The 22,943-nt window shown below is 53.8% G+C and overlaps 1 protein-coding gene across 2 annotated transcripts; it reads left to right on the top strand.

Annotated features, from left to right (window-relative positions):
* Positions 1–551: 551 nt before the first annotated feature.
* On the top strand, positions 552–14,640 carry Rae1 (ribonucleic acid export 1). Of its 2 annotated transcripts, none has more exons than XM_005074470.4 (12): positions 552–684; positions 2,838–2,932; positions 3,571–3,675; positions 5,638–5,730; positions 7,388–7,474; positions 8,195–8,281; positions 8,383–8,454; positions 9,437–9,544; positions 11,673–11,779; positions 11,855–11,930; positions 12,397–12,591; positions 14,235–14,640. In XM_005074470.4, the coding sequence occupies exons 2-12, from the start codon at positions 2,843–2,845 to the stop codon at positions 14,319–14,321; spliced, it is 1,107 nt and encodes a 368-aa protein (XP_005074527.1). In that variant the 5' UTR covers positions 552–684; positions 2,838–2,842; the 3' UTR covers positions 14,322–14,640. The 2 variants fall into 2 exon arrangements, with proteins under 2 accessions (XP_005074527.1, XP_040588772.1); XM_040732838.1 differs by lacking the exon at positions 552–684 and adding an exon at positions 779–871.
* Positions 14,641–22,943: the final 8,303 nt, after the last annotated feature.

The raw sequence follows: 22,943 nt of genomic DNA on the forward strand, positions 1-22,943 counted from the left end.
GTTCCCCTCCTCGTGCCGCTGCAGTAGGCAGCCTCTCGGAGAATAGCCTTGGGCATGAGTTGACGAACTCGCCTTTTTTTTTCTTAATTTAATTTAATTTTCCGCATATGGGTATTCTGGCAGCACGCGTTTCTGTGTACCACGCGCGTGCAGTGGCCACAGAGACCAGAAGAGGGCGTTGGTTCTCTTGGAACGCTAAGCCGTCGAGTGAGCGCTGGGGCTCGAACCTGCGTCCTCTGAAAGAGGCCTCTGCTCTTGAGACCGCCTGAGACGTTCAAGCAGCACACACACACACACACACACACACACACACACACACACACACACACACACACACACACACACACACACACACACACACACACACACACACACACACACACACACACACACGTGAGAACAACGCCCTTTCCTCAACGAGTTGCCCCGCAACGGCCAAAGGGCCGACTTCCCACAAACTCCTGGCGCAGGGACTTCCTGCTGGCCTCAGTGGCGCTACTGCGCATGTGCATCCGCCCTGCGCCCGGAGGGACGCCGCTCCGTGACGCCTTCCGGGCGGCCCCGGAAGCGACTTGTGGCGCGTGCGCGGTGCTGCTGTGGTAACGGGGCAGCTCCCACCGGCTTGAGACGACTCTAGGTTCTGGGGTCTCCCGGCCGCGCCCCCTCCGCCCTTCGTCGGAACAGGTTCGTGGCTTCGCGCCCCGCCGCGTGCGCAACCCCCGGGGCCCTCGCGCGCCGCGACCCGGTCCCCGCCGGCCGCGTGGGGGACCCCGAAGCCGGGCCGCCCCTCCCGGCAGCCGTCCGTGCGCGGCCCCCTCGGCCGGCCCCGGCCGCGCCTGCGCGTCGCCCGGGCCACGGGAGGTGGGGACAGGTGAGGCGGACCCGGCGGGGGGCGGGCGAGCGCTTGGGAGGCGGAGGCCCCGAGTTCAAGGCCGTCCTGAGCTCCCAGAGTGGCTTCCCAGCCAGCCCGCGGCCGCGTGAGCCTGGGTTCTCCCCCGAAGCCCAAGAAAGCAGCTCTCGGAGGAGTTGGGGCCGGAGAGGCGGCTCCCAGCCGCCTCGAGCCCACGCCCTCCCCCGTGGCCTCCGTGGACGCTGCCCTCACGGGCGCAGCCCCCGCTCGGTGACTTAGAAATAGAGAGCAGACCCTAGCCGGTCCTCCCGTGGAGGAGCTGCGACCGCGCGTGACTCCGTGTCACAGCTCCGGGAAGCACGGGTTAATGGTTCTGGTTCCAAAGCTCGGTTCACGCCCCCCACGACACGCAGCTGTGCAGAAGCGCCTGCCTTCCCGTGCTGGCTCTGCAAGCGGGAAACCCGTGAGTCAGTCCGTCTCCGCATGCACAGGCAGGCTCGTAGTCAACCCCGCCGGGTCGCCTCCCCGGCCCTTTCCGTAGATGTGAGCGTGCTGACTGTGGCTCTCACCCCTTGTCTGTTAAAAAGCCCGCCGAATGCAAAGTCGCCCCCCCACCCCCACCCGTGTTTTAAGGAAGCGACCCTTACTGGCAAGTGGATTGATCGGTGTTAGCTTCCCTTTGCAGAACTGACTGACTTGGTAGGTTTCTGAGTGTAAAAACCTCCCCGTTAGTAACAGTTTGAAGTGTTATGTAAGTAAATGCGCGTCTTGGGGAGTTACATACAGTACACAGATGGTTTCCTTGGAAACGACGCTGTTTGTTGCATTCAGCATGTGGTAGACCGTGCAGATGCTTTTCTTTCTTTTTTTAAATAGGTTCTCTTATGGACTAGGCTGGCTTCAGACCTGCTGTATAATTAGGAATGACCCGATCCTCCTGACAACCATGTCCCAAGGGCTGAGATTACAAGTCCCATATCACCTGGCTGACCACAGCCTGTCTCTGCATTATTCATTTGTTACGTGCCAGGGCCTGCATGCCACAGTCCACACATGGTGGTCAGATTCCGGGGATCACACTCCGGTTTCCAGGCTTGTGCACCGTGTGTTGTTCGTGCCTGAGCACTTTGCATAGCCTAGTGTGGCTCTCAAGGCAGCCCTGGGGAGGGTGCACTGTTGGCCTTGCACAGCCTGAAAGTGAGGTGTGGTGATAGGCAGGCCCAGTAGACTGTGCAGTTTAGGAATTGCTGGCTCCGAATCTACGCTGTGTCACAGGCCGTTTGGTTCTCAGTAGGCCAAAGTGGATTGCTTTTCTTCCAGTCCTGGCAGGACTGGTGGTTCTTTCTGAGTAGCTCCATGTAGACATTGACCTAGAGTACAGGAGAGAGAGCTCCCAGGAGGGTGCCTGGTGTGCAGTTGTCTCTGGAGAGAGAAAACAGCTCTGTCTTGGCAGCTGACGAAGAGGCTGAAACATGTCTGTGTTGGTGCCCTAGTACTGGTAAGGGCATCGCTCCAGTAGTTTCTAGGGGCTAAAACTGCTCTAAAAAGACGAGAGTTTGTTTGTGAGACTGGATCAGTGTAACCTGGCTGCCCTGTAACTCACTTTGTAGTCCAGGCTGGCCTCAGACTCAGAGACCCTCCTCCCTCTGCCTGAGTGTGGGATTATACTGTGCTGGGCAGAAAGACTCCTTTTGTAAGACATTCTGCTTGCTGCATTTTTGTTTTGTTTTGTTCTACGAGACAGGATTTCTCTGTATTGTTTTGGAGGCTGTCAGTCCAGCCCGGCCTTGAACTCACAGAGATCCACCTGCCTCTGCCTCCCGAGTGCTGGGATTAAAGGCGTGGGCTACCACCACCCGGCTGCTTGCTGCAATTTTAAGTCTGCTGAAGAGCAAGGCCTGGCTTAGCTCAGAGTGCTCATCCCTCTGTGGTGCGTGCTGTTACCTCAGAAAGGACTGTCCTCACATCTTCCCCCTTTGTTTTACAGCCAACATGAGTCTGTTTGGATCAGCCTCTGGATTTGGGACTGGTGGGACCAGCATGTTTGGGAGCACAACCACAGATAATCACAACCCAATGAAGGTATCGCCCAGCCCCTCACAGGGCATGTGAAAAGAGCTAGGCCATGTGTCCTGTACTGCTGACAACTGGAGAGGCAGAGAGCCTGGGACCCTCCTGTGGGGGAAGGGAAGTGTGGGTGGGGGCCTCTGGCTGGCCTACGAGTTGCCTGAGGAGTGAAGCTGAGATAAATTGACGCACAAAGCTCGTCCTCTGGAGAACTGTATCCTGTCCTCACTTCTAGCTTGTCACGACTTTTGTCCTGTCCACATAGGAAAGCCAAGCTTCCCAGGGCCAGCTGAGAACTACAACACACACAGACTAAAGCAGAGCTGTCTCATTGGCTGCTTCTACATAATTTTAGTCCTGGAGATGTGCACGGTTTTCTGTTTGCACAGCAGGAAAGTGAGGACTCAGCCAAACACTTGGAGGAGGAGAGGGCCACCTTGTGCAGATACTGCTTTTGTGCCTTCACGTTTCTAAGCCAACAGCTCTAGTATTTTCCCTGACCTGTTTATTATTCCTGTTTCTGATCGGGGTGAGGGAAGGTCAGATCCAGCTAGCTCTCAGGACAAGGAGAGGCGTGCTCGAGGTGATTGGTGAGAAAGGAGGCTGCCTTGTGATGATGATGTGTGCCTTTAACTCTGCTCTTCTCTCCCCAGGACATCGAAGTAACATCCTCTCCTGATGATAGCATCGGCTGTCTGTCTTTCAGCCCACCAACCTTACCAGGGAATTTCCTTATTGCAGGATCGTGGGCTAATGATGTAAGTGCCTCGCAGGCAACTGCCGGTCAGTAACGGTAGCTTGCCTTTCAGCTGCACTCAGTGAGTTGAAGCTAGGGTTTCTGTGGCCCTTTCTAAGACAATGGAGTAGAAGCTGTGCTTCCTTCTGAATGCAGCACCACAGCCAGGCCCTGCCCAAAGGCTCCCCTGCACGATTTATACTGTGTGTCTGGGGGTGGTGTTCTTGTTGTGTGGGGTTTTGTTTTGTTTTTGAGACAGGGTTGCTTTGTGTAGCCCTGGCTGTCCTGGAACTTGCTCTGTACACCAGGCTGGCCTAGAACCTGGAGATCCGCCTGCCTCTGCCCCCAGGTGCTGGAATAACGGCAGATTCTCCATAGCCACTAGTTAGTAATCAGGCACTTTGGGTCCCGAGCTCAGTGAGTGCATGAAGGGAAAGGTGAGAGCTCTGGCGGGAAATGGGCATGGATGTCGGGGCTGCACACAGCACCAGGTCCAGACCAGTCTGCTGCGTTCACGAGCAATCACATCAGTAGAAAGCAGCAGCTTTGAGGAGCCCTAGTATCAGGGACAAGCTGGAGCCTTCGCTACCGGTGGTCAGGCAGGCTAGTCGCAGCCGCTCTTGACAAGAGTTCTCTTTAAGCCCTTTGTCCTGTTGACTGTATGTGGAACTTGAGGGGCACCTGGTACTTCCTTCACACCCCCAGAGTTGGAGACTGTGTGCTCGTGTCTGTGCTTCAGGACAATGGCTTCACGTTGGTGTGTGTGAAACCAGAACACAGATCCGCACAGCTAAACTTGGTGCCCTCAGGACCAGGGCCCAGCTCTAGAAGCAGAGCACGCACGTGGGGGGGTGTGAGGCCCTGCATCCACTCTGGATACCACAGAGAACCCGAGCTTAAGAGCCTCGCTGAGTGGCCTGCAGCGGGGAGCGTGTGAAGGTGGATGCTCGCATTTACTCAGTTCACTTGCTGCTCGGAAATGCTAGCAGGAAACCAGGTGTGGCTGCACACTCCCGTTAGCCCAGCCCCTGAGAGGTGGAGCAGGAGGATCACAAGTTCAGGGCCATCCACTTCATGGTGAGTTCAGAGCCAACCTGAGCTATGTGAGAGACCCTGCCTCAAAAAAAAAAAAAAAACAAGTTAGAAGTGTATCCAAAGACAGGCAGGGTGAGGATACGGGTAAGGAGAGCTGCAGCTACAGAAGTAAGAGGCAGAGGCACACTGCGTGCTCCTCTTGCTTTTCTGGCTTGTTTTGTGTGATGTATGGGCATTGAAGGAAGACTAAATACACACAGAACATAACTAGTTCTGTCTGGTGGGATTTATTTTCTTGTCACAGTTACAAAATCTGCAAAAGGCATAACTTTAACAAGAAAGTGATACAGGAAGCACTGTAGCAGAAAGATGAACTTCTCCTTGAGGCCTGGGTGGCTGCTGAGCAAGCAGCTTGGCTGTAGTGTTAGGTGTGAGCGGTAAGCACCGTGTGTGCGTGTGTCTCCTGTAGTGTTAGGTGTGAGCGGTAAGCACCGTGTGTGCGTGTCTCCTGTAGTGTTAGGTGTGAGCGGTAAGCACCGTGCGTGCGTGTGTCTCCTGTAGTGTTAGGTGTGAGCGGTAAGCACCGTGCGTGCGTGTGTCTCCTGTAGTGTTAGGTGTGAGCGGTAAGCACCGTGCGTGCGTGTGTCTCCTGTAGTGTTAGGTGTGAGCGGTAAGCACCGTGCGTGCGTGTGTCTCCTGTAGTGTTAGGTGTGAGCGGTAAGCACCGTGCGTGCGTGTGTCTCCTGTAGTGTTAGGTGTGAGCAGTAAGCACCGTGTGTGCATGTGTCTCCGGCTCCACAGTAGGAAGTGAGCTTCTTGCTTGTGCATCTCGCCTGGTTTGCTCTTGGAGTCAGTAACTGGGTTGATGCAGGAAGCCTGCAGTAAACTGCGTGTGCACATCAGATAGCGGGAACCGCCTTGTTCTTATTAATCTGTCTTGTTCTCACAGGTTCGCTGCTGGGAAGTGCAAGACAGTGGACAGACCATTCCAAAAGCCCAGCAGATGCACACCGGGCCAGTGCTTGACGTCTGCTGGAGTGACGTATGTCTAGTTGCCTTGTTGTTTTGAGGCGGGGTCTGTATTAGTTTCTTTTCTACTGCTGTGACAAAACACCATGGCCAAGGCAACTTCTAAAAGAAAGTGCTAATTAAACTTATGGCTTTAGTGGGTTAGGATCCATGATGACAGAACAAAGGAGTTTGCAGCAGGAACAGCTGGGAGGTTCCCATCTTGACGTGCAAGCGGGAGACGCAAACACTAAGAATGACGTGAACCGCAAGTGTGAGAGCCCTGCGGCTATGTTCACCCAAAACCCACAGGGTCTCAGTGCAGCTCTGGCTGGCACAGAACTCGGAGGTCTCCGTGCCTTGACTTTCTGAGCTTCTAATGCCTCAGCAAAGATTTAGCCTTTTGTAACAAAAATGTTAGGGTTAGAAGTGGCTTGTTTTCCGAAGCTTTTGCATTTGGTAGGTGTGAGTTGTGGTGGCACTTAGAGATCGGAGCCTGTCAAGACTTCCGGGTTAGGGTATTAGCCTTGTGACCTGAATGTTTCCACTGGGGAACTCTGCGTTTCCAAATGCTCATAGAGGGTTTGTTTCCTTCCCTTGTCCTTACTGGAAGAACGACCTCCCCCTTCCCCTTTCTGGGCATGTGCATGTCTTTGTGACAAGTGTGCCCAGACATTCTAAGGCTTTTTGTTTGTTTTGTTGTGTTGGGAGGCAGGGTTTCTCTGTAGACCAGGGTGGCCTTGAACTCAGAGATGCACCTGCCTCTGCCTCTGTAGTGCTAGAATTAAAGGTGTGCCCCCATCCAACCTTTGTTGTTGTTGTTGTTTTTTCTCTAATTAACGGTGTGTGTTACGGCTTGAATGTGAAGTGACCGACACAGGTTTAGTTTTCTTTTTTATGGGTATGGATATTTTGCCTGCATGTGTGTCTGCGTTACTTTTGAAGGGTGTGGGCCTTTTGGACATGGGATTTAGATTTGGAATGTGAGCTCTAGAGGCAGAGCTAGAAACCTGTAGGTCACCTGAGGGTGCCCTGAGATGTGACAGGTAAGGATGCCAGGTGCTGTGCCTCCACTGCTGAGGGCCTCTGAGGTGAAAGAAACCCTTCTGTAACATGTTGTGGTCAGGTTCAGTGTGGCAGTGAAGAGGACTTAACTGTGTCATTTCTTGAAGCCTTTTGTGTCTGTGGATGTGCAGTGAACTAAGTTTTGGTTTTTGTTTGCATTTCTAATGTATTTGTGAGTGTGATATTTGTCTTGGTGATCAATCAGGCTTGGCAGTTACCTTTACCCACTGAGGGTTTAGCCAGCCGACACTTGGTTTTCATTCTGTAACTTTCAAAGCTACTTGATTTGTTTGTTTGTTTGGTTTTTTTCAAGACAGGGTTTCTCGGTGTAGTTTTGGCTATCCTGGAACTCCCTCAAACTCACACAGATCTGTCTGTCTCTGCCTCCCAAGTGCTGGAATTAAATAGGTGTGTGTATGCTGCTACCACCGTCGGGTGCCCCTTGATTTCTTAGAGATCCTGTTTCTATGTAAGCTCCTACTAGTCAGCTTCTAGTTGTGTGTGTATTACAAGACCAGTCTGCTGTGTGACAGCTCTTAAATAATAGGAAAACACAGTGTGTGCAGAGCAGACTCGACCCAGCTCTTGGCTGTCATGGAGACTTAACTTTTGCTGTTTTATTTTAGGATGGGAGCAAAGTCTTCACAGCATCGTGTGATAAAACAGCCAAGATGTGGGACCTGAACAGCAACCAGGCCATTCAGATAGCACAGGTGAGACAGACTGTACTGAACACTTTGGTTTAATGGTACTGGAAAACTCTGTAGCATGTACATAGCATGTTTGCAAGCACACTCGTTTGTACTAATATTGCGCAGAGCACTTTGCCATGAGTCTCCCATGTACTTACAGGCGGTGACAAGAGTCAGTGATGGTAACAGTCTGTAAGAAGACAAGCGTAGATGAGTCTCCCATGTACTTACAGGCGATGACCAGAGTCAGTGATAATGACAGTCTGTAAGAAGACAAGCGTAGATGGTCCTTGGCACATTTGGCGTTCAGCACCTGCTGTTGCCATTCAGCAGGGGTTGTGCTTGAGTGCCTACCATGCGCCAGGCGGTGTTGTCAGGGTTAGGAGGACACTCGTGCCCGTGGGACGTGTCTCACCTGAGGGGCAGAGTAGCTGTGAGGGTACCTCTAGAGGCCACTCTAGTGAAGGATAGGGAAGTCTTCTCACGTGGTTTCATAGCACCTGAACTGAAAGCATCTCCCAGCCCCCTAATGGATCCTCTTAGTAAACAGCGAGGACAGAACATAGTGCAAGCCCTTGGGTAACACCCTTGGGTCACGGAAAAGCACTGAAATACCCTTTGATTTCATTGTTATTGTTAAATGTAACCCAGTAGTTGATTAAGTTAGTTCCTTTGAATTTCCACAACTAGAGCTATTATGCTGGTTGTTCAAACGTCTCCCTGGTTTTTGTCTTTTCAAAGCATGATGCTCCTGTTAAGACCATACATTGGATCAAAGCCCCAAACTACAGCTGTGTGATGACAGGGAGCTGGGATAAGACTCTGAAGGTATGCGTGTGGTTGACGGTTGCACACCGTGAAGATGGGTGTCGGTCCATGCAGGCGTCTGCCCCCAGCAGCCCCTTACTGCTGCTCCTCTTTGCTTTCAGTTTTGGGATACCCGGTCGTCAAATCCTATGATGGTCCTGCAACTCCCTGAGCGCTGTTACTGTGCAGATGTCGTAAGTAAAGAGTCTCACTTCCTCTCCAACAAGTGCTACTCTCTGTGACCTCCTGCAGTTTGTAGGTGATCTAAACCCTCAACTCAAGCAGACTGCTCATGCAGACATTTGGGCTGCCTTGTCCAGAAGTAGTAAGTACTAAGTTTGTGTGTTTTCATTGGGACTGGAGATGAAAGCACTGGACTTCTAGTCATTTATCCCAGGCTCTAGCCACCTGTCCTCCCTTGTGTGGGGAAGCAGTATGGCGTGGTGGTAGAAGATTGCAGAGAGATCTTGTGTGTGGCTCTGGTCTCTGGGACTTCCTCTGAGTGCAATGGAAATGGAAGCTCTTTATATGTTTACTTAAGGCTTAGGGTTTTATTATAACTACCTGGGTAGTACCACAGCGAAGGGCTCTGTCCTCAGAAAAGTGCATGGTGGCGGCTGACGTTCACAAACTCCATAGAAACATACCTGACCGAGCATGTTTGCCCATACCTGTAATTCCAGTTCTCAGGGTAGAGGCGAGACAATCTCCATGAGTTCTAGCCAACCTTGTCTAGAACTCCAAGTTCCAGGCTAGCAAGGTCCCGCATGAGACCCTGTCTCAGAAAAGAAACCCTGGTACTCAAAGGCACGCTGAAATACAGGCCGTTAGCACATGAGGGATGGAAATGACCGCCCAGTCTCAGCAGGGCAGTGTCCACACTTTATAGTGTGAAAGCTCCAAAGGACATGGGAACAAAGGCCTGCAGTGCTCAGGCTGTGCCAGTGAGAGGCTCAGGGTTCAAGATGCCAGCCTGTGTGTGTAGCACAACAACAAAGCCCAAAGCATCCGCACCGCCCAGAGAGAAGCAAGTCCGTGCGAGTGCTCTGCTTGCAGGTGTGGCTTCTGTTTTCATGAATATACTGATACACTAATTATTAAACGGTTTGAAACATTAGCATTTTGTGACTAAATGCTGTCTTCATGTCAAGTGTGTGTCTTTCTTCTGTTCCCTAGATATACCCGATGGCAGTGGTGGCCACTGCAGAGAGAGGCCTGATTGTCTACCAGCTAGAGAATCAGCCTTCTGAGTTCAGGAGGATAGAGTCTCCACTGAAACACCAGGTAGGAAACTTCAGAGACCATTGAGAAGTGTACATTTAGCACCTGCTCCATGCAAGATGGTGTTGATTTGTGGGACACGGGTATACAGTACCTGTTGTTCTTGCTGAGGAAGTGAATTTAAAGAAACAAACCCAGTTTTACATAGGCACTTAACCATCCATGGTGGGGCCAGACTTTCCTGTCCCTCTAAGATCCCCAGGTGGCTTAGTGCTCCTGAGTTTTCCCAGCCCATCTGTGAGGACTGTTGTGTCGCTGCACCTCAGCCCCGCCCTGGCTGCAGGACCACAAGGCCTTCCTGCTCCCCTGCTCTGTCTCCTCCTAGCCTGTGTCTTAGCAAATGGGGTCACTTCCCACTCAGAACAGAGGAGGAGAGGGCGGAGCCATCCTGGCCTCCTTCCTGCTGGGTCTGTCCACACGTGCTGGCCAGGTTCTCTGGGGCTAGTTCCACGGCGAGCCCTCTTTCCCTGCAGCCTTTGCAGGACCTGACACGGTCCGTCACTAAGACTTCCTAGGGCTTCACTGGAGTGTGCCTGTCTGGTTCATACCAGGGAGCAGGTTGCCTTTGCCTCTTCCAGAGCTGTCTATGATCCTTTCCCTCACAGTTAAGAGTCTTCCTCCCACATCTCCCACTCTCCTCCCTTCTCCACTCAGCCCTGTGCCCGTGGCTTCACTGAAGGTGCTTGGTGTAAGTCCCTGTGGCTCTGCCCTCAGGAATCCCCATGGGCATCACCTCTGGAGCACTTTGCCCTTCAAACTAGAGGTCGCTCTTTGGGCACCTTTGGGTCCTCTCCCTTCTCTCTTCCTGCTACCCCCAACCCGAGTCTCCTCAGCACTTAGGTAAAACTTTACGCAATGATTTCTTGGATATGACACGAACAAACATAGGCAATAAGTAAATAAATAAAGCAGTGGGATCATATCAGACAAGCTCCTGCACAGGAGAGAAGCGACCAGCAATGGAAAACCTACGGGGACCAGAGATAGTGAGGAGATCTGTGTTGCCAAGGGTTACCTTCTAAAGGGTATAAAGAACCTCTAGCAAAACTAATGCCCCAATTAAAAACTTCTCCATCAATAACGACCTGGCCAGCAGGTATGTGAGAAGGCAGTCAGTGTTTCTACTCACCCCAGACAGCACTTCATAATAGGGGGCTGCTTTCAGAAGTCAGAAGATTGGCCTTAAGAAATGGTGCCATGGTTGAGAGCATGTGCTGCACTATAATGAAGACCTGAATTCAGATCCCAGCACGCCTGTGACAAGATGGGTCTGGGCTAATGTACACTGTGACCTCAGTGCAGAGGGAGCTGGAGATGGGGGCCAGAGAGACCGCCCTAACACAACACACACAAAGTGAGGGGAAATTAACACCCTTCTGATTGCTGTGCATTTACTCACATGCCTGCATACACTGTGTGTGCGCGTGTATATAAGAAATACATATTAACTAAAGTTAAAAGGATAGCAAGTGCCAGGTATGGTGGTGGACACCTTTAATCCCAGCACTTGGGAGGCAGAGGCAGGCGGATCTCTGAGTTCAAGGCCAGCCTGGTCTACAGAGTGAGTTTCAGGACAGCCAGAGCTACACAGGGAAACTCTGTCTTGAAAAAACAAACCAAAGGATGTTGAAGAGAGGCTTGTGATAGCCATGTGAGTGGATGTCCAACCCTAAAACAAAGCAAGCTTGTCATTACATGGTGGGTGACCTTAGGGACTGCTGTGGAAACTGCAGTGATCTGGGACTAAAGGACAAAGCCTACCCAAGTCCCCATACTTGTGATTGCCAGCATACTGGCTTTGCTATGTATAACTGTCTAGGTTCTCTGGAAGAGGGCTGATGCTGCATTGCTTTCTGGCTAGGGAAACAGGACAGACTTGAGTGTCCGACCTGAAGGGTGCCCGCTCATCAAAGTGCCTGCTTTGAGGACAGCCCAGTGGGCGGAGGCCTGCGCTGAGTAGTGACAGCTGCTTGTACACAGACGGGCCCAGGAGCTATAGCGGGGTCGAGAGTTTACTCTGGGGAGACAGAAATGCCTTCTACAGCCTAAAAATAGGGTAGCATACGTGTTCATAATACTAATCTTTACGTACATGGCGATAATGACCCCTCCTCTTTTATTTTAACCACAGCATCGATGTGTGGCTATTTTTAAAGACAAACAGAACAAGCCGACTGGTTTTGCTCTGGGAAGTATTGAGGGCAGAGTTGCCATTCACTACATCAACCCTCCAAACCCGTAAGTGACACTCGCCACCTGGGGTGCTCTTTCCCGTGGCTTTGAAAGGAAACTGAGATAGCCTTTGTTTTTCAGGGCGAAAGATAACTTCACCTTCAAATGCCATCGCTCCAACGGCACCAACACTTCAGCTCCTCAGGACATCTATGCAGTACGTTCCAGCAGCACTTGTCTTAAAGAGAAACCCCCCTGACCCCAGACGTGGAGCTGGTTCTCCAAGTACACTGGAACCAGAAGTCATAGAAGAGCCTGTGTGTGTTTGCAGACTCCAGTGTCCTTTACAAACCTGTTGATGGGCTCTGTTCTAGATGTACTTGGAATGTGAGCTTCTGCCCTGTGGGTGTCCATAGACAATTCCCACATAGAGTAATGTTGAAGAAATTTGTTTGCTGAAAGAAATCCCACACATTTTCTGAGGTTGCTGCTTGGTGCAGGCAGTGGACACGAATGTGAATATCTGGGCAGCTCCTGAGGCACGGTTAGTTCTGAGCTGCCAGGCGCCCTTGCAGCCTGGCTAAGGAGTGAAATGTGCCCGTGTGTTTGGTTTCCTGGCTTTAGCAGGGAGCTGTATTGGCAGCAGCCTGCCTCTGCTTCTCACTGTCTGTCAACCTCTGCAGGTGAACGGAATTGCCTTCCATCCCGTCCACGGCACCCTTGCTACTGTGGGGTCTGACGGTAGATTCAGCTTCTGGGACAAAGATGCCAGGACAAAACTAAAGACCTCGGAACAGTTAGATCAGCCCATAGCAGCTTGCTGCTTCAATCACAACGGAAATATATTTGCCTATGCTTCCAGCTACGACTGGTCCAAGGTGAGAGCTGCAGCTCCGGGCCCTCCCTCTTAGGATCTGGGGCCATAGGCCTGATTTTGAATTGTGGATTCCTCTTTGGACTCACGTGCCCTTATGAGGGGAGCTAGCAGCCTGACTCTCGGTGCGGGTTGTAGTGTCATCCTCAGTCAGATCTTTGCACAGTGGGAATGTTTTGTCGTGGAGAGCCATCGTGAGCTCCTCCCTGTTCTTGGACACAGAGCATGCGCATGCTGCGGGGCAGGCAGTCACCCAGGTGCTGCTCCAGTGGCATCAGTTGGCTTGCACAGGTTGAGTAAGGAGCGGACAGGATTCTTGAGGCATTGCAGGTGGAGTATGTGGGCTTGGGGGGCTGTAACTCAGACCTCCCTATAGCATGTCTACTGGAGAAGACGCCTCCCGTTCATCCCCCGTGGTTTTCACTTCTCTGCCCTTTGCTCTCCAGCGCTTTCCCCACTCACCCTTGCTTCCCTCCTGCGCCATTTCTCTCCACCGTTCTGTCCCTGCCCTGGCCAGAGAGAGCACAGTCGCCAGCCCCAGAGACTGCGCAGCACCTTCCCCTGTGTGCACTGCATCCGGAGCCCGAGGTGTGCTCCGGCTCTGTCCTCGCCAGCCCTGGAGCCTCCTTCCTGTGTGGTTGCTGCATTAGCCCTGCTTCCCATGGCTGCTTCAGGCTTCCTTTGGAGGCTGTCCCTGCCCTCCTGCTAGTCTCCCTCCTCCAGTAGGGGCAGCCTTGGGTTCTGTAGTGCTGCATTCTTGAGGCCCAGGCTGAGCCAGGGTACCACCCTCATGACAGCTAATAATTGTCTATAGCTCCAGTTTCAGGGCATCTAATGTCCTTTTCTGACCACTGCAGGCATGTGAACATGCATATGTTCAATCATGCATGGCCACACACACATGCAAACAAATCTGTCAAAAATAACGGTATTTGCTAAGAGTGGTGGTTCGCACTACAGTTGCAGCGAAGCATCTCAGATCCTGAGCGGTCTGACGAGGCCTCCTCAGACTTCTGCAGGCTGTGTGTAGAGCTCTATAGCAGAGTGCTTGCTTGGCCTTGTGGCAAGGCCCTTGCTTCAGTCCCCAGCACCACCAAAGACAAGGCCTGCATTCTACCATGAGCCTCAGCAAGCACTAAACATAGTAACCTGGAAAAGGAGACAGCTCAACTCCCCGAGGGCTGCTGAGATGGAAGCCACAGCTGAGCACATGTTTAATCCCAGCGCTGTGGAGGCAGAGGCAGGCGGGCTCTATTAGTTCAAGACCAGCCTGGTCTACATAAGTGAGGCCCAGAGAGTCCGTCTTTACCTTCACTCACTGATGCCCCTAGACTTCTGCTCTCCTGGGAGCTGTCCCCTCTGTGAACCCCCTAGTCGGGGCTAATGACAAGCCTGAGACCCTGAGCAGTTCCCTTGGTGGTGAAGTCATAAAGGGCCAGGAGAAGACTATAGGAAAGACTGCCTTTTGCAGGATACTGACTGCCAGGCCCAGGCTCTCTGACTCCTGAGGGTACATAGAGATCGTGTATAACACAAAACTGTTAATGTCTCCATCCTTACTCTGCCTTTTCAGAACAGGACTTGATGTGACTATAGCTATTGCCTTTAATACTAAGGTCATTGGAGTTTTGTTTTTTTCTTTTTTAGGGACATGAGTTTTATAATCCCCAAAAGAAAAATTACATTTTCCTGCGTAACGCAGCAGAAGAGCTAAAGCCAAGGAATAAGAAGTAGTGGCCCGAAGCTGGGGGCTGATGGGGTTTCGTGTCCACAGCACATCTCTGCCTGAATCTGGGCCGCAGCTATGGGTGGCCCACAGTCCCAGATGTGGCTCTCCACCCCTGGAGGGACTGATGTTCCTGTTGAGAGGTCAGCCCAGCGTCCTGGCGACTTGCATTCCACTCCCTGCTGCAGTGCCCAGTAACTAAGGGCACTGAGATGTTCAGTCCAGTCTTCTGGACATTGTTCGTTGAGCAGCATGTATTAGACAGTGTTGGGTGGGAGCTGCTGGTGAGCCCTGTACTGTGTTTTCTAGTAAAATATTTTGAAGATGGCTTGTTGATTCCTTTCATCCCTCTCCCCTCTTTTCCCTGACCCTTAGAAAGAGCCATCCCATCTGGCATCAATGCTGGGTTCCAAGTTTGTTTCAACATTCTTGTCAGCCCCTTGAAAAGCTGGGTGAGCCGCACACTACCCCTGCCTCGGTGTTGAGGGAGGGTGCCAGTGTGATGTCCATGGAGAGCGGTCACCTTTCCCAGCACTGGAGGTCTGAAGACCAGTAACTCTCTTACTGCACAAAAACAGACTTTGGAGTCCAGCAGGCGACTCGGGTGAGACCCTTCTCAAATACAAGTCAGAGAGGGCTGGGATGGGCTCACTGTTAGAGTGCTGAGCCGCCACACGGGCTGCCCTGGGTTTCTCACCATTGCCAATGTGTTTACAATACATAGTGGCCTCAAGCCGGGCGTTAGGGCGCACGCCTTTAATCCCAGCACTCGGGAGGCAGAGGCAAGTGGATTTCTGTGAGCTCGAGGCCAGCCTGGTCTACAGAGTGAGTTCCAGGACAGGCTCCAAAACAATACAGAGAAACCCTGTCTCAAAAAACCAAAATAAATAAAAATAAAAACATAGTGGCCTCTGCGAGGATGTAAATATATGCAGGTGTTGGCTGTGGAGAGATGGGGCTGTGTCCTAGTGGGGAACCAGGAGCTCTAGAGAAGGGCAGGCAGAGGCAAGCGGAGAGACTGCTGCTGACCCCATGGTCCTGCCAGAGGGGCTGGAAGAGGGCAGTACTCAGCGCTTGGGACTGAGTGACCAAGTGTCTTGGTTTCATCTCCTGTTGCTATGATTAAATACCCTGACAAAGGCTACTTAGGTGAGAAAAGTTACAGTCCATCCTGGCAGGATCTGAGGAAGTCAGCAACAAGAAGGAGTTGGTGGCCGGGCGGTGGTGGCGCACGCCTTTAATCCCAGCACTCGGGAGGCAGAGGCAGGCGGATCTCTGTGAGTTCGAGGCCAGGCTGGACCGATAGCCTCCAAAACAATACGGAGAAACCCTGTCTCGTAAAAACCAAAAAAAAAAAAAGGAGTTGGTGACATCACATCCATAATCATAGAAACCAGGCAGATCCCTGAGTTTGAGGCCAGCCTCTGGTCTACACAGAGAAACCCTGTCCCGAGTCCCCCCCCCCCCCCAAAAAATAAATCATAGAAACCAACAGATAAGTAAATGTCTGAGCTCAACATACTTCTCTCACACAGCCCAAAGGCCTGCCTAGGGAATGGTGCTCCCCCAGTAGGCAGGACTTCTCATCAATTAACATAATCAGTTTAGTTCTCACGGCCACTTAATCTAGACAATCCCTCACTGAGCCTCCCTTTCCAGGTGACTATAGATTGTGTCAAACTGACAAAGTTAACCATTACATCAGGGACCAGACTTAGGCAGCCCGGTCCCTTCTGTGCGAACAACTGGCCCTCTGATGGCATTACTCTAAGCTCCTGTGCCTTCAGCACGCTGGAGATCCAAGGGCTGAGAAGCAGCCTCTACAGGGCTGGTGCAGCAGGACAGCTCCTCCCCACAGCCCCCACCACTAAAGGGACTGGTCATGGCCAACCAGGAGCAACCCGGGTAACCCAGAGACCCATGGACCCGGAGGAGAGGGGCCTTGCTTCCCACAGCCAGAGCCCAATGACCCAGGATCATCCGTGTGCAAGATGCAGCCCCCACATGCTCAGCTGCACCTGTGCCTGGGAAGCCGCAAGAAGCAAGAGGCTGCATGCCGCTGTGCAGCAGTCACCAGCAGCTGCCCCCAGAACCTCCACACTGCCGCGTCGTGGTGCCACCAGCTGTCCCCATTATGATGCACCAGTGAGGAAGCACCTACATACCTGCATCACACCACACAACCTGTGTGATGAAATTAATGCACTAATGTGATAGGGATGTGAAGTTAACATGAGTTTTTAACGTGAGATTGATAGTAATATGACAGCTGAATATAACTTTTTGATACAGGGTCTCTTGTAGCTCAGCCTGGTTTTGAACTTGCTATGTGAATGAAGAGAACCTTAAATTGTTTTTTTTTTTTTAATTTTTTTTTGGTTTTACGAGACAGGGTTTCTCTGTATTGTTTTAGAGGCTGTCGGTCCAGCCCGGCCTCGAACTCACAGAGATCCACCTGCCTCTGTCTCCCGAGTGCTGGGATTAAAGGCGTGCGCCACCACCGCCCGGCTGTTTGTAAAATTATATCATAGATAGATAGATAGATAGATAGATAGATAGATAGATAGATAGATAGGTATACTTTTTTTGTTTTGTTTTTCAAGACAGGGTTTCTCTGTAGCTTTGGAGGCTGTCCTGGCACTCCCTCAGTAGATGAAGCTGGCGCACGCCTTTAATCCCAGCACTCGGGAGACAGAGGCAGACAAATCTCTGAGTTCATAGCTAGCCTGGTTTACAGAGTGAGTTCCAGAACAGCCAGGGCTATGCTACACAGAGAGACCCTGTGTCAATAAACCGAATACAAGTATGATTTTATTATGTATTTATGTGTGTGTATGCCACACATGTGCAGGTGCATGCAGAGGCCAGAAGAGGATGTCGGTCCCCTGGAGGGGCACCACAGTTAGCATGCCTTGCTGGGACTCGAACTCAGGCCTTCACGCACGCTAAGCAAGTACCATATCCTCAGAACCACATCCCCAGCCCTCACCACTCTAGTTCTAATATGACTGTTTCCTTTGCAAATGGAGGCATTTTAAGCCTTTAAGCCATGGCTCTGAGAAAGATCCTCCAGTCTCTGCAGGTGGCCACGAACTCCGAGGCCTAGGAGACCGGGGAGGGGACACTGCTTGGCAGAGTATGCATTAGTGGCTGCTTCTGTGCAGATGCCGACAAGTTGGGTGCTCTCTGGGAGCAACCCTAACATCTCCAAAAGCCCCGAAAGGAGACCCCTGGTGCCCTGCCATCAGAGCTGAGAAGCAGGCCAGCAGAAGGCGTACCCTGCTATTGCCTGAGGGATGAGAGGGGGGCACATGGCGGTCAGGCTCTGCTTCCTGAAAGTCCCAGCTCTGAACCTCCCAGGCACCCACCCTGTTAGACGCTAGTGTGCTGTTTTCCTCCAGGGCTCTGGCCACCCGGTTTGGCTGAGGTTGGGGCCGGTAATGTGTAGCTAGGGCTGTTCTGACTTGTAACCCCCCCCCCCCCCGCCTGCCTCTTCTGCGGCTCCCCGGAGTCTAGATCACTGTCGCCCGGGGAGGGGAGAACGGGGCTGCGGCTGTCGTGAGCCGTCACTTGCGCACCCCCACTTCACTCCCAAGGCCAGTGCAGAAGACACCACTGTTGCTCCCGTGCAACAGCCAAGCCGGGCGGTGGTGGCGCACGCCTCTAATCCCAGCCCTCGCGAGGCAGAGGCAGCCCATCTCCGTGAGTTCGAGGCCAGCCTGGTCTACAGAGCGAGTTCCAGGACAGCCTCCAAAGCCACAGAGAAACCCTGTCTCGAAAAAAAGCTAAAGCAAAAACAACAAAAACGACCTGTCGATCAAGGCTTGAGCGCACAAGAAATGAGGCTGAGATCAAAGCCCAGGCTGACCCCAGCCCTGTGTGCCGCGGGAGCTGAGGAGGTGTGGGGAGAAGAGCAGGGGCCAGGCCAGCCTCCCTGGGGGCCTTAACCTTCGCCTCAGGGGCAGCAGCAAACCCTACCCCCTCCCATCCCCAGCAAGCTGTGACTGAGGGATGTCCCCGGCATCACCGCGCGTCCTCAGTGCTCCTGAGTCTATCAGACTTTGCCTCATGGGCGCACGCTGTCTTCCAGACATGTCACGCATACTCAGGACAGAAAGAATGCGAAGGTTGGACTGAGGGGAGGGGCAGCTCAGTTGACAGAATGTTTGCCTTTCATGCAGAGCCTAGGGCCTGCTCCCCAGCACCCCGTAAATCAAGCCCAGCGGAACACTCCTGCAGTCCCAGCAACCAGTAAGAGGATGGGAGTTCAAGGTCATCCTTGGCTACATAGCAAAGTTGAGGATAGCCTGGGCTACATGAGATTCTGCCTTAACAAAAATGTATGAGGGGGAAAATGATTGCCAAGGCCTAGTAGTACTTGACCTCATTAGAAAGGGAGGGAAAGCTGCACGCAGGCCTCACTAGGGACTCCCTGGCTCAGATGGGAACATGACGGGGGGGGTGTTCTTCCACACTCTCCTGTCACAGTGGGAGAGGAGAAGATTGTGGGACAAGGTGTTATCAGTCAGTCCAGGGCTTTCACAGCAGGTTTCCATGTCCACCGCCCTCGTGCCTGATGCCATATCCAGCCTGAGGTGCTGAAGAGCAGCAGAGATCAGCTGTCTCTACTGCAGTGACTAAGGGTTGTTTGTACCGTTTTGTTGTGGGGGGGGCGGCAGTGTGTGAGTGCATGCCTGCATGTGCCTGTGTGTGTGCGTGTGCGCTCGCGCTCGCCCGTGCCTGCCTGCCTGCCTGCGTGCGTGTGTGTGTGTGTGTGTGTGTGTGTGAGTGCCTGCCTGTGTGTGCATGCCTGCGTGTGCATGTGTGTGCGTGCCTGCGTGTGCGTGTGTGTGTGTGAGTGCCTGCCTGTGTGTGCATGCCTGCGTGTGCATGTGTGTGCGTGCCTGTGTGTGCCTGCCTGCGTGTGTGTGTGTGTGTGTGTGTGAGTGCCTGCCTGTGTGTGCATGCCTGCGTGTGCATGTGTGTGCGTGCCTGCGTGTGTGTGTGTGTGTGTGTGTGTGTGAGTGCCTGCCTGCGTGTGCCTGCCTGCGTGTGCGTGTGTGTGTGACGTTTGCGCAGCTCAGAGAACAACTTTGTGGAGTCAGTTCTCTCCTTCCACCTTCTGGGGATTGAACTCGGGTCTCTAGGCTTTCAGGCACCTTTAACTCCCTGGGCCACTGCCCTGACCCCTGGGTCCGGAAAGGCCTCCTGGCTTGCTCTGAGTTGCTGCCTCTCGCTTCCTTGCAGTGTAGTCCCTGGTCACTTGGTCCCCTCGCTGGGTCTCTGGCACTTGCCTTTGCTGGCTCATAGGGCAGGATTCCCCCACTGACACCGGCATCTTCCCCGAGTAAGGGATGACGGCATCACAGGCTGGTAAGGTCTGATGGTCACTTCCAGGCTTGTGCCAAGGGCTCCGCCTCCAGAGCTGACCAGGGGAGAGTTATAATTATCCCCTGGTGGCTGTAGGGCTACTGAGGGCCAGCCCCAGCCCCGCCCCTCGTCCTTCTCAGGGCCCCTGGGGCGGCCTGCCTGTGTCTGCCCCATCAAGGCTGACATTGCCAGCCGGGTGATGGGGCAGCCCAAGCCTGACGCCTGCTCAGTTCCAAGCTTGAGAGGAGTCTCCTCGTGCCAGGTGCTGCTGGCCCATCCACACAGGTTTAGACACACGGTGACCAGCTGATGGTTGGTTAGCTAGGCCACAGACCAGCTGGGCGCCCCCACTTCAGCCTAGGGGCTGGGGTGTCAAAGGGGGTTCCCCGGCTCCTGAGGTCTAATTCTGAGTCTGCCTAGTCTGGCCATGTGGTCCTGGGCCATGCAACACTGGGAAGGTCCCACCTTCCCAGCCCCCACAGCGGGGGACCAGGGCGTCTTCTGAATGCCAGGTCTTGGAGCTGGCTTGGGCGGGGGCTTCAGTCCCCTCCAGCTGAAAACCAGGCTGGTGGATACAGAAGCAGTGTCTACGAATGACTGCTTCTGCCTTCAATCGCCCAATCTAGGGGGATCCCCCGTGAGGGCAGCAGCAGGCCAAATGAGCTTCACCATTAGTGATGCGTGAGGCAATTGCCATCACTCAAAACACACCCCTGAGCCAAGCACGGGGCGGGGCGTAATGCTTGTAATCCCAGGATTTGGGAGGCTGAGGCAGGAGCATAAAAAGTTAGAGGTAAGCTGGGCGGTGGTGGCGCACGCCTTTAATCCCAGCACTAGGGAGGCAGAGGCAGGCAGATCTCTGCGAGTTCAAGACCAGCGTGGTCTAGGAGAGCGAGTTCTAGGACAGCCTCCAAAGTCATAGAGAAACCCTGTCTCGGAAAAAAAGAAAAATTAGAGGCTGACCCGGTAACATAATGAGAGGTATGTGAGAGGCGGTGGGGAGGGAGGGAGGATTCACTGACAGTAGCAGTAGCTGTCACTTCTGGGCCTTGGCACCTCACCGCTCCCTACTTCCCACGTGGTGCCACTGGCGGCGTCCGGTCTTTACTGCCCCTGTTTGTCCCCTGACTCAGTGCCCACCTGGGCAACCGTGCCTAATGGAGATGCACACTGTGCAGACCCATTCACTCGCCGCAGCTGCGGGGGACTCTTTCCCACCCGTGGCATCCCCGGCCCAGAGTTGCAGCCGTTAGAGCACATGTGCTCAGAGCAAGGCAAAGCGATGAGCAGAGGATGGTGGCACGTGGGACGTGGGGCCCCCGAACAGGTGCAAGGGCCGGTGATGCAGAAACCCCAAAGAGCCAGGAGGAGGAGCGGGGTGCAGGGACCGTCCTCCAGCTGCCGGAGTTTCGGACGAGGAGGCTCAGCCAAGCTCCCGGGGTTCACGCCCGCGCCCCGCTCTCGCATGTTCCGCGATCCCCTCCCCCCTCCTCCCGCCCAGGCAGCAGCACGTGCCTGCGGGCGTCCGCCCAGCCAGCGCGCTCCTTGGGGCGGGGCCCTTGGGAAGCGGAGGGGCGGGGCTGGCCGGCGGCAGGGGCGGCGCTGGGACTTGTAGGCCGCAAGCCCTGAAGCCAACCGTCCTGGTCACCGGCAGCAGGGTGCTACCCAGGGGAAACTGAAGCCCCAGGAAGGCACCCAGGTGGCTCAAGACTTCAGGGCCAGGCAGCCTCGGCCCTCCAGGGATGAGTCAATAACGCGCTTGAACCAGTTTTCAAAAGACACGTCTTCAGGGGTCTTTGTTGGTCGGGAGCCTCTTTCCACCCCACCGTGGATGCACTCAACAGGCATTCCTGAAGGCAGGCCTCTCTTCCCAAGCTTGAGGGAAGCCTGCAAGAGCCCCCGCTGTCAGGGAGCTCACTCAGCAGGGAGCTCGTTAGGAGACCCCGAGCTCAGGAGGAGGCCCCGGGGAAAGTAAGCCAAACAGCAAAGGAATTGTGATGCAAGGTTAGAAACCAAGGCTGTGTAGAGCACATCCCAGTGGGACTCTGCTCTGTGGGGAAGGCACCGCCGCGATAGCGTCACTGGAAGGCGCCCAGGTCCGAGAGTTGAGCCTACCAGGAGGCGGCCTGCCTCACTGTCCTCCTCGTCCACCGGCTGGGCCAGCTGTAACCCCACTAAAAGTTGCAGGTCCTCAGGTCCCAATGTGATAGATGAGGACATGGGGGACACTGGATGACGGCTGTTTCCGGGCGCAGCGGCTAAGGCGTCGAGCCTGCTTCTGTGCCGAAACTCCTCATTTCTTTTTTAGATGCGGTCTTACGCCTTACAGGTTGGCTTCCGGCCTTCTGTGTAGCAGGGCATGGACCTGTAATCCTGTCAGTTCCCGAGTTTCAGAATCATCGCGTCACCACTCTGAGATTCAACCAGGGGCCCCGCGTCTGTCTGCATTTGCCCTGGGCCAGAAGAGTTCTGCAGGCTGGCATCCTGTCCCAGCCTTGGTGGTCCCCTTCTGCACATGGCATGCTATGCTGTCTGCTTGTTTTCCTGCCAAGGGTGACCCCACAGGAGTCCCCATGACAGTGACAAAGGAGCCCAGCCAGCTCTCCCCCATGGCGCCATGGCTCTTAACTTCCATCAGGCTGTAAAAGATATATTCACCGTGGAATACATAGGGCCTCGTTCCTACAGAAGCCCTGGGGTCCCAGGGGTATGCTTCTGCTGAAGCCCCAGCATAAAGTTTTGGGGACACCCCAGATCCCCAAAAGTATTTATGATGCGAATTATCTCTATATACACTGCAAAATAAACTTTGCATTTGCTTTCTTTGGCCTCAAACGTACTACATAGGTAAGCGTGGCCTATGGACCTCTGATCCTCCTTCCACCCCTTCCTGAGTGCTGGGTTTACAGGTGTGTGCCATCAGCCAGGTTTAGGCGATGCCGAGATCAAACGCACATGACCAGCTGAGCCACTACTTAGGACCTTTTAACAGATACGTTTCACCCCCTAGTCGCTTCGGCGTAAACCACCAACTCAGGCAGCGCACAAAACCTACCGGACCCCGCGCGGGCCGAGACCAGCTGATAACCCGCGAACACGCAGGAGCTAAGCCGACTCGCTGGGCCCACGTCTAGGCACGTGGGGCGTGTCTAGAACTACATTTCCCGGCGCCCCCCGCCACCGGGGGCGTGTCTCACACAAGGGGGCGTGGCCGCTGGGCGTGGCCGGCTACAAAGGCGGCCGGACAGCCCGCGGGGCTC

Source organism: Mesocricetus auratus, unplaced genomic scaffold, assembly GCF_017639785.1.
Source record: "Mesocricetus auratus isolate SY011 unplaced genomic scaffold, BCM_Maur_2.0 Super-Scaffold_100028, whole genome shotgun sequence".
In the NCBI taxonomy this organism is placed as follows: Eukaryota; Metazoa; Chordata; class Mammalia; order Rodentia; family Cricetidae; genus Mesocricetus; species Mesocricetus auratus.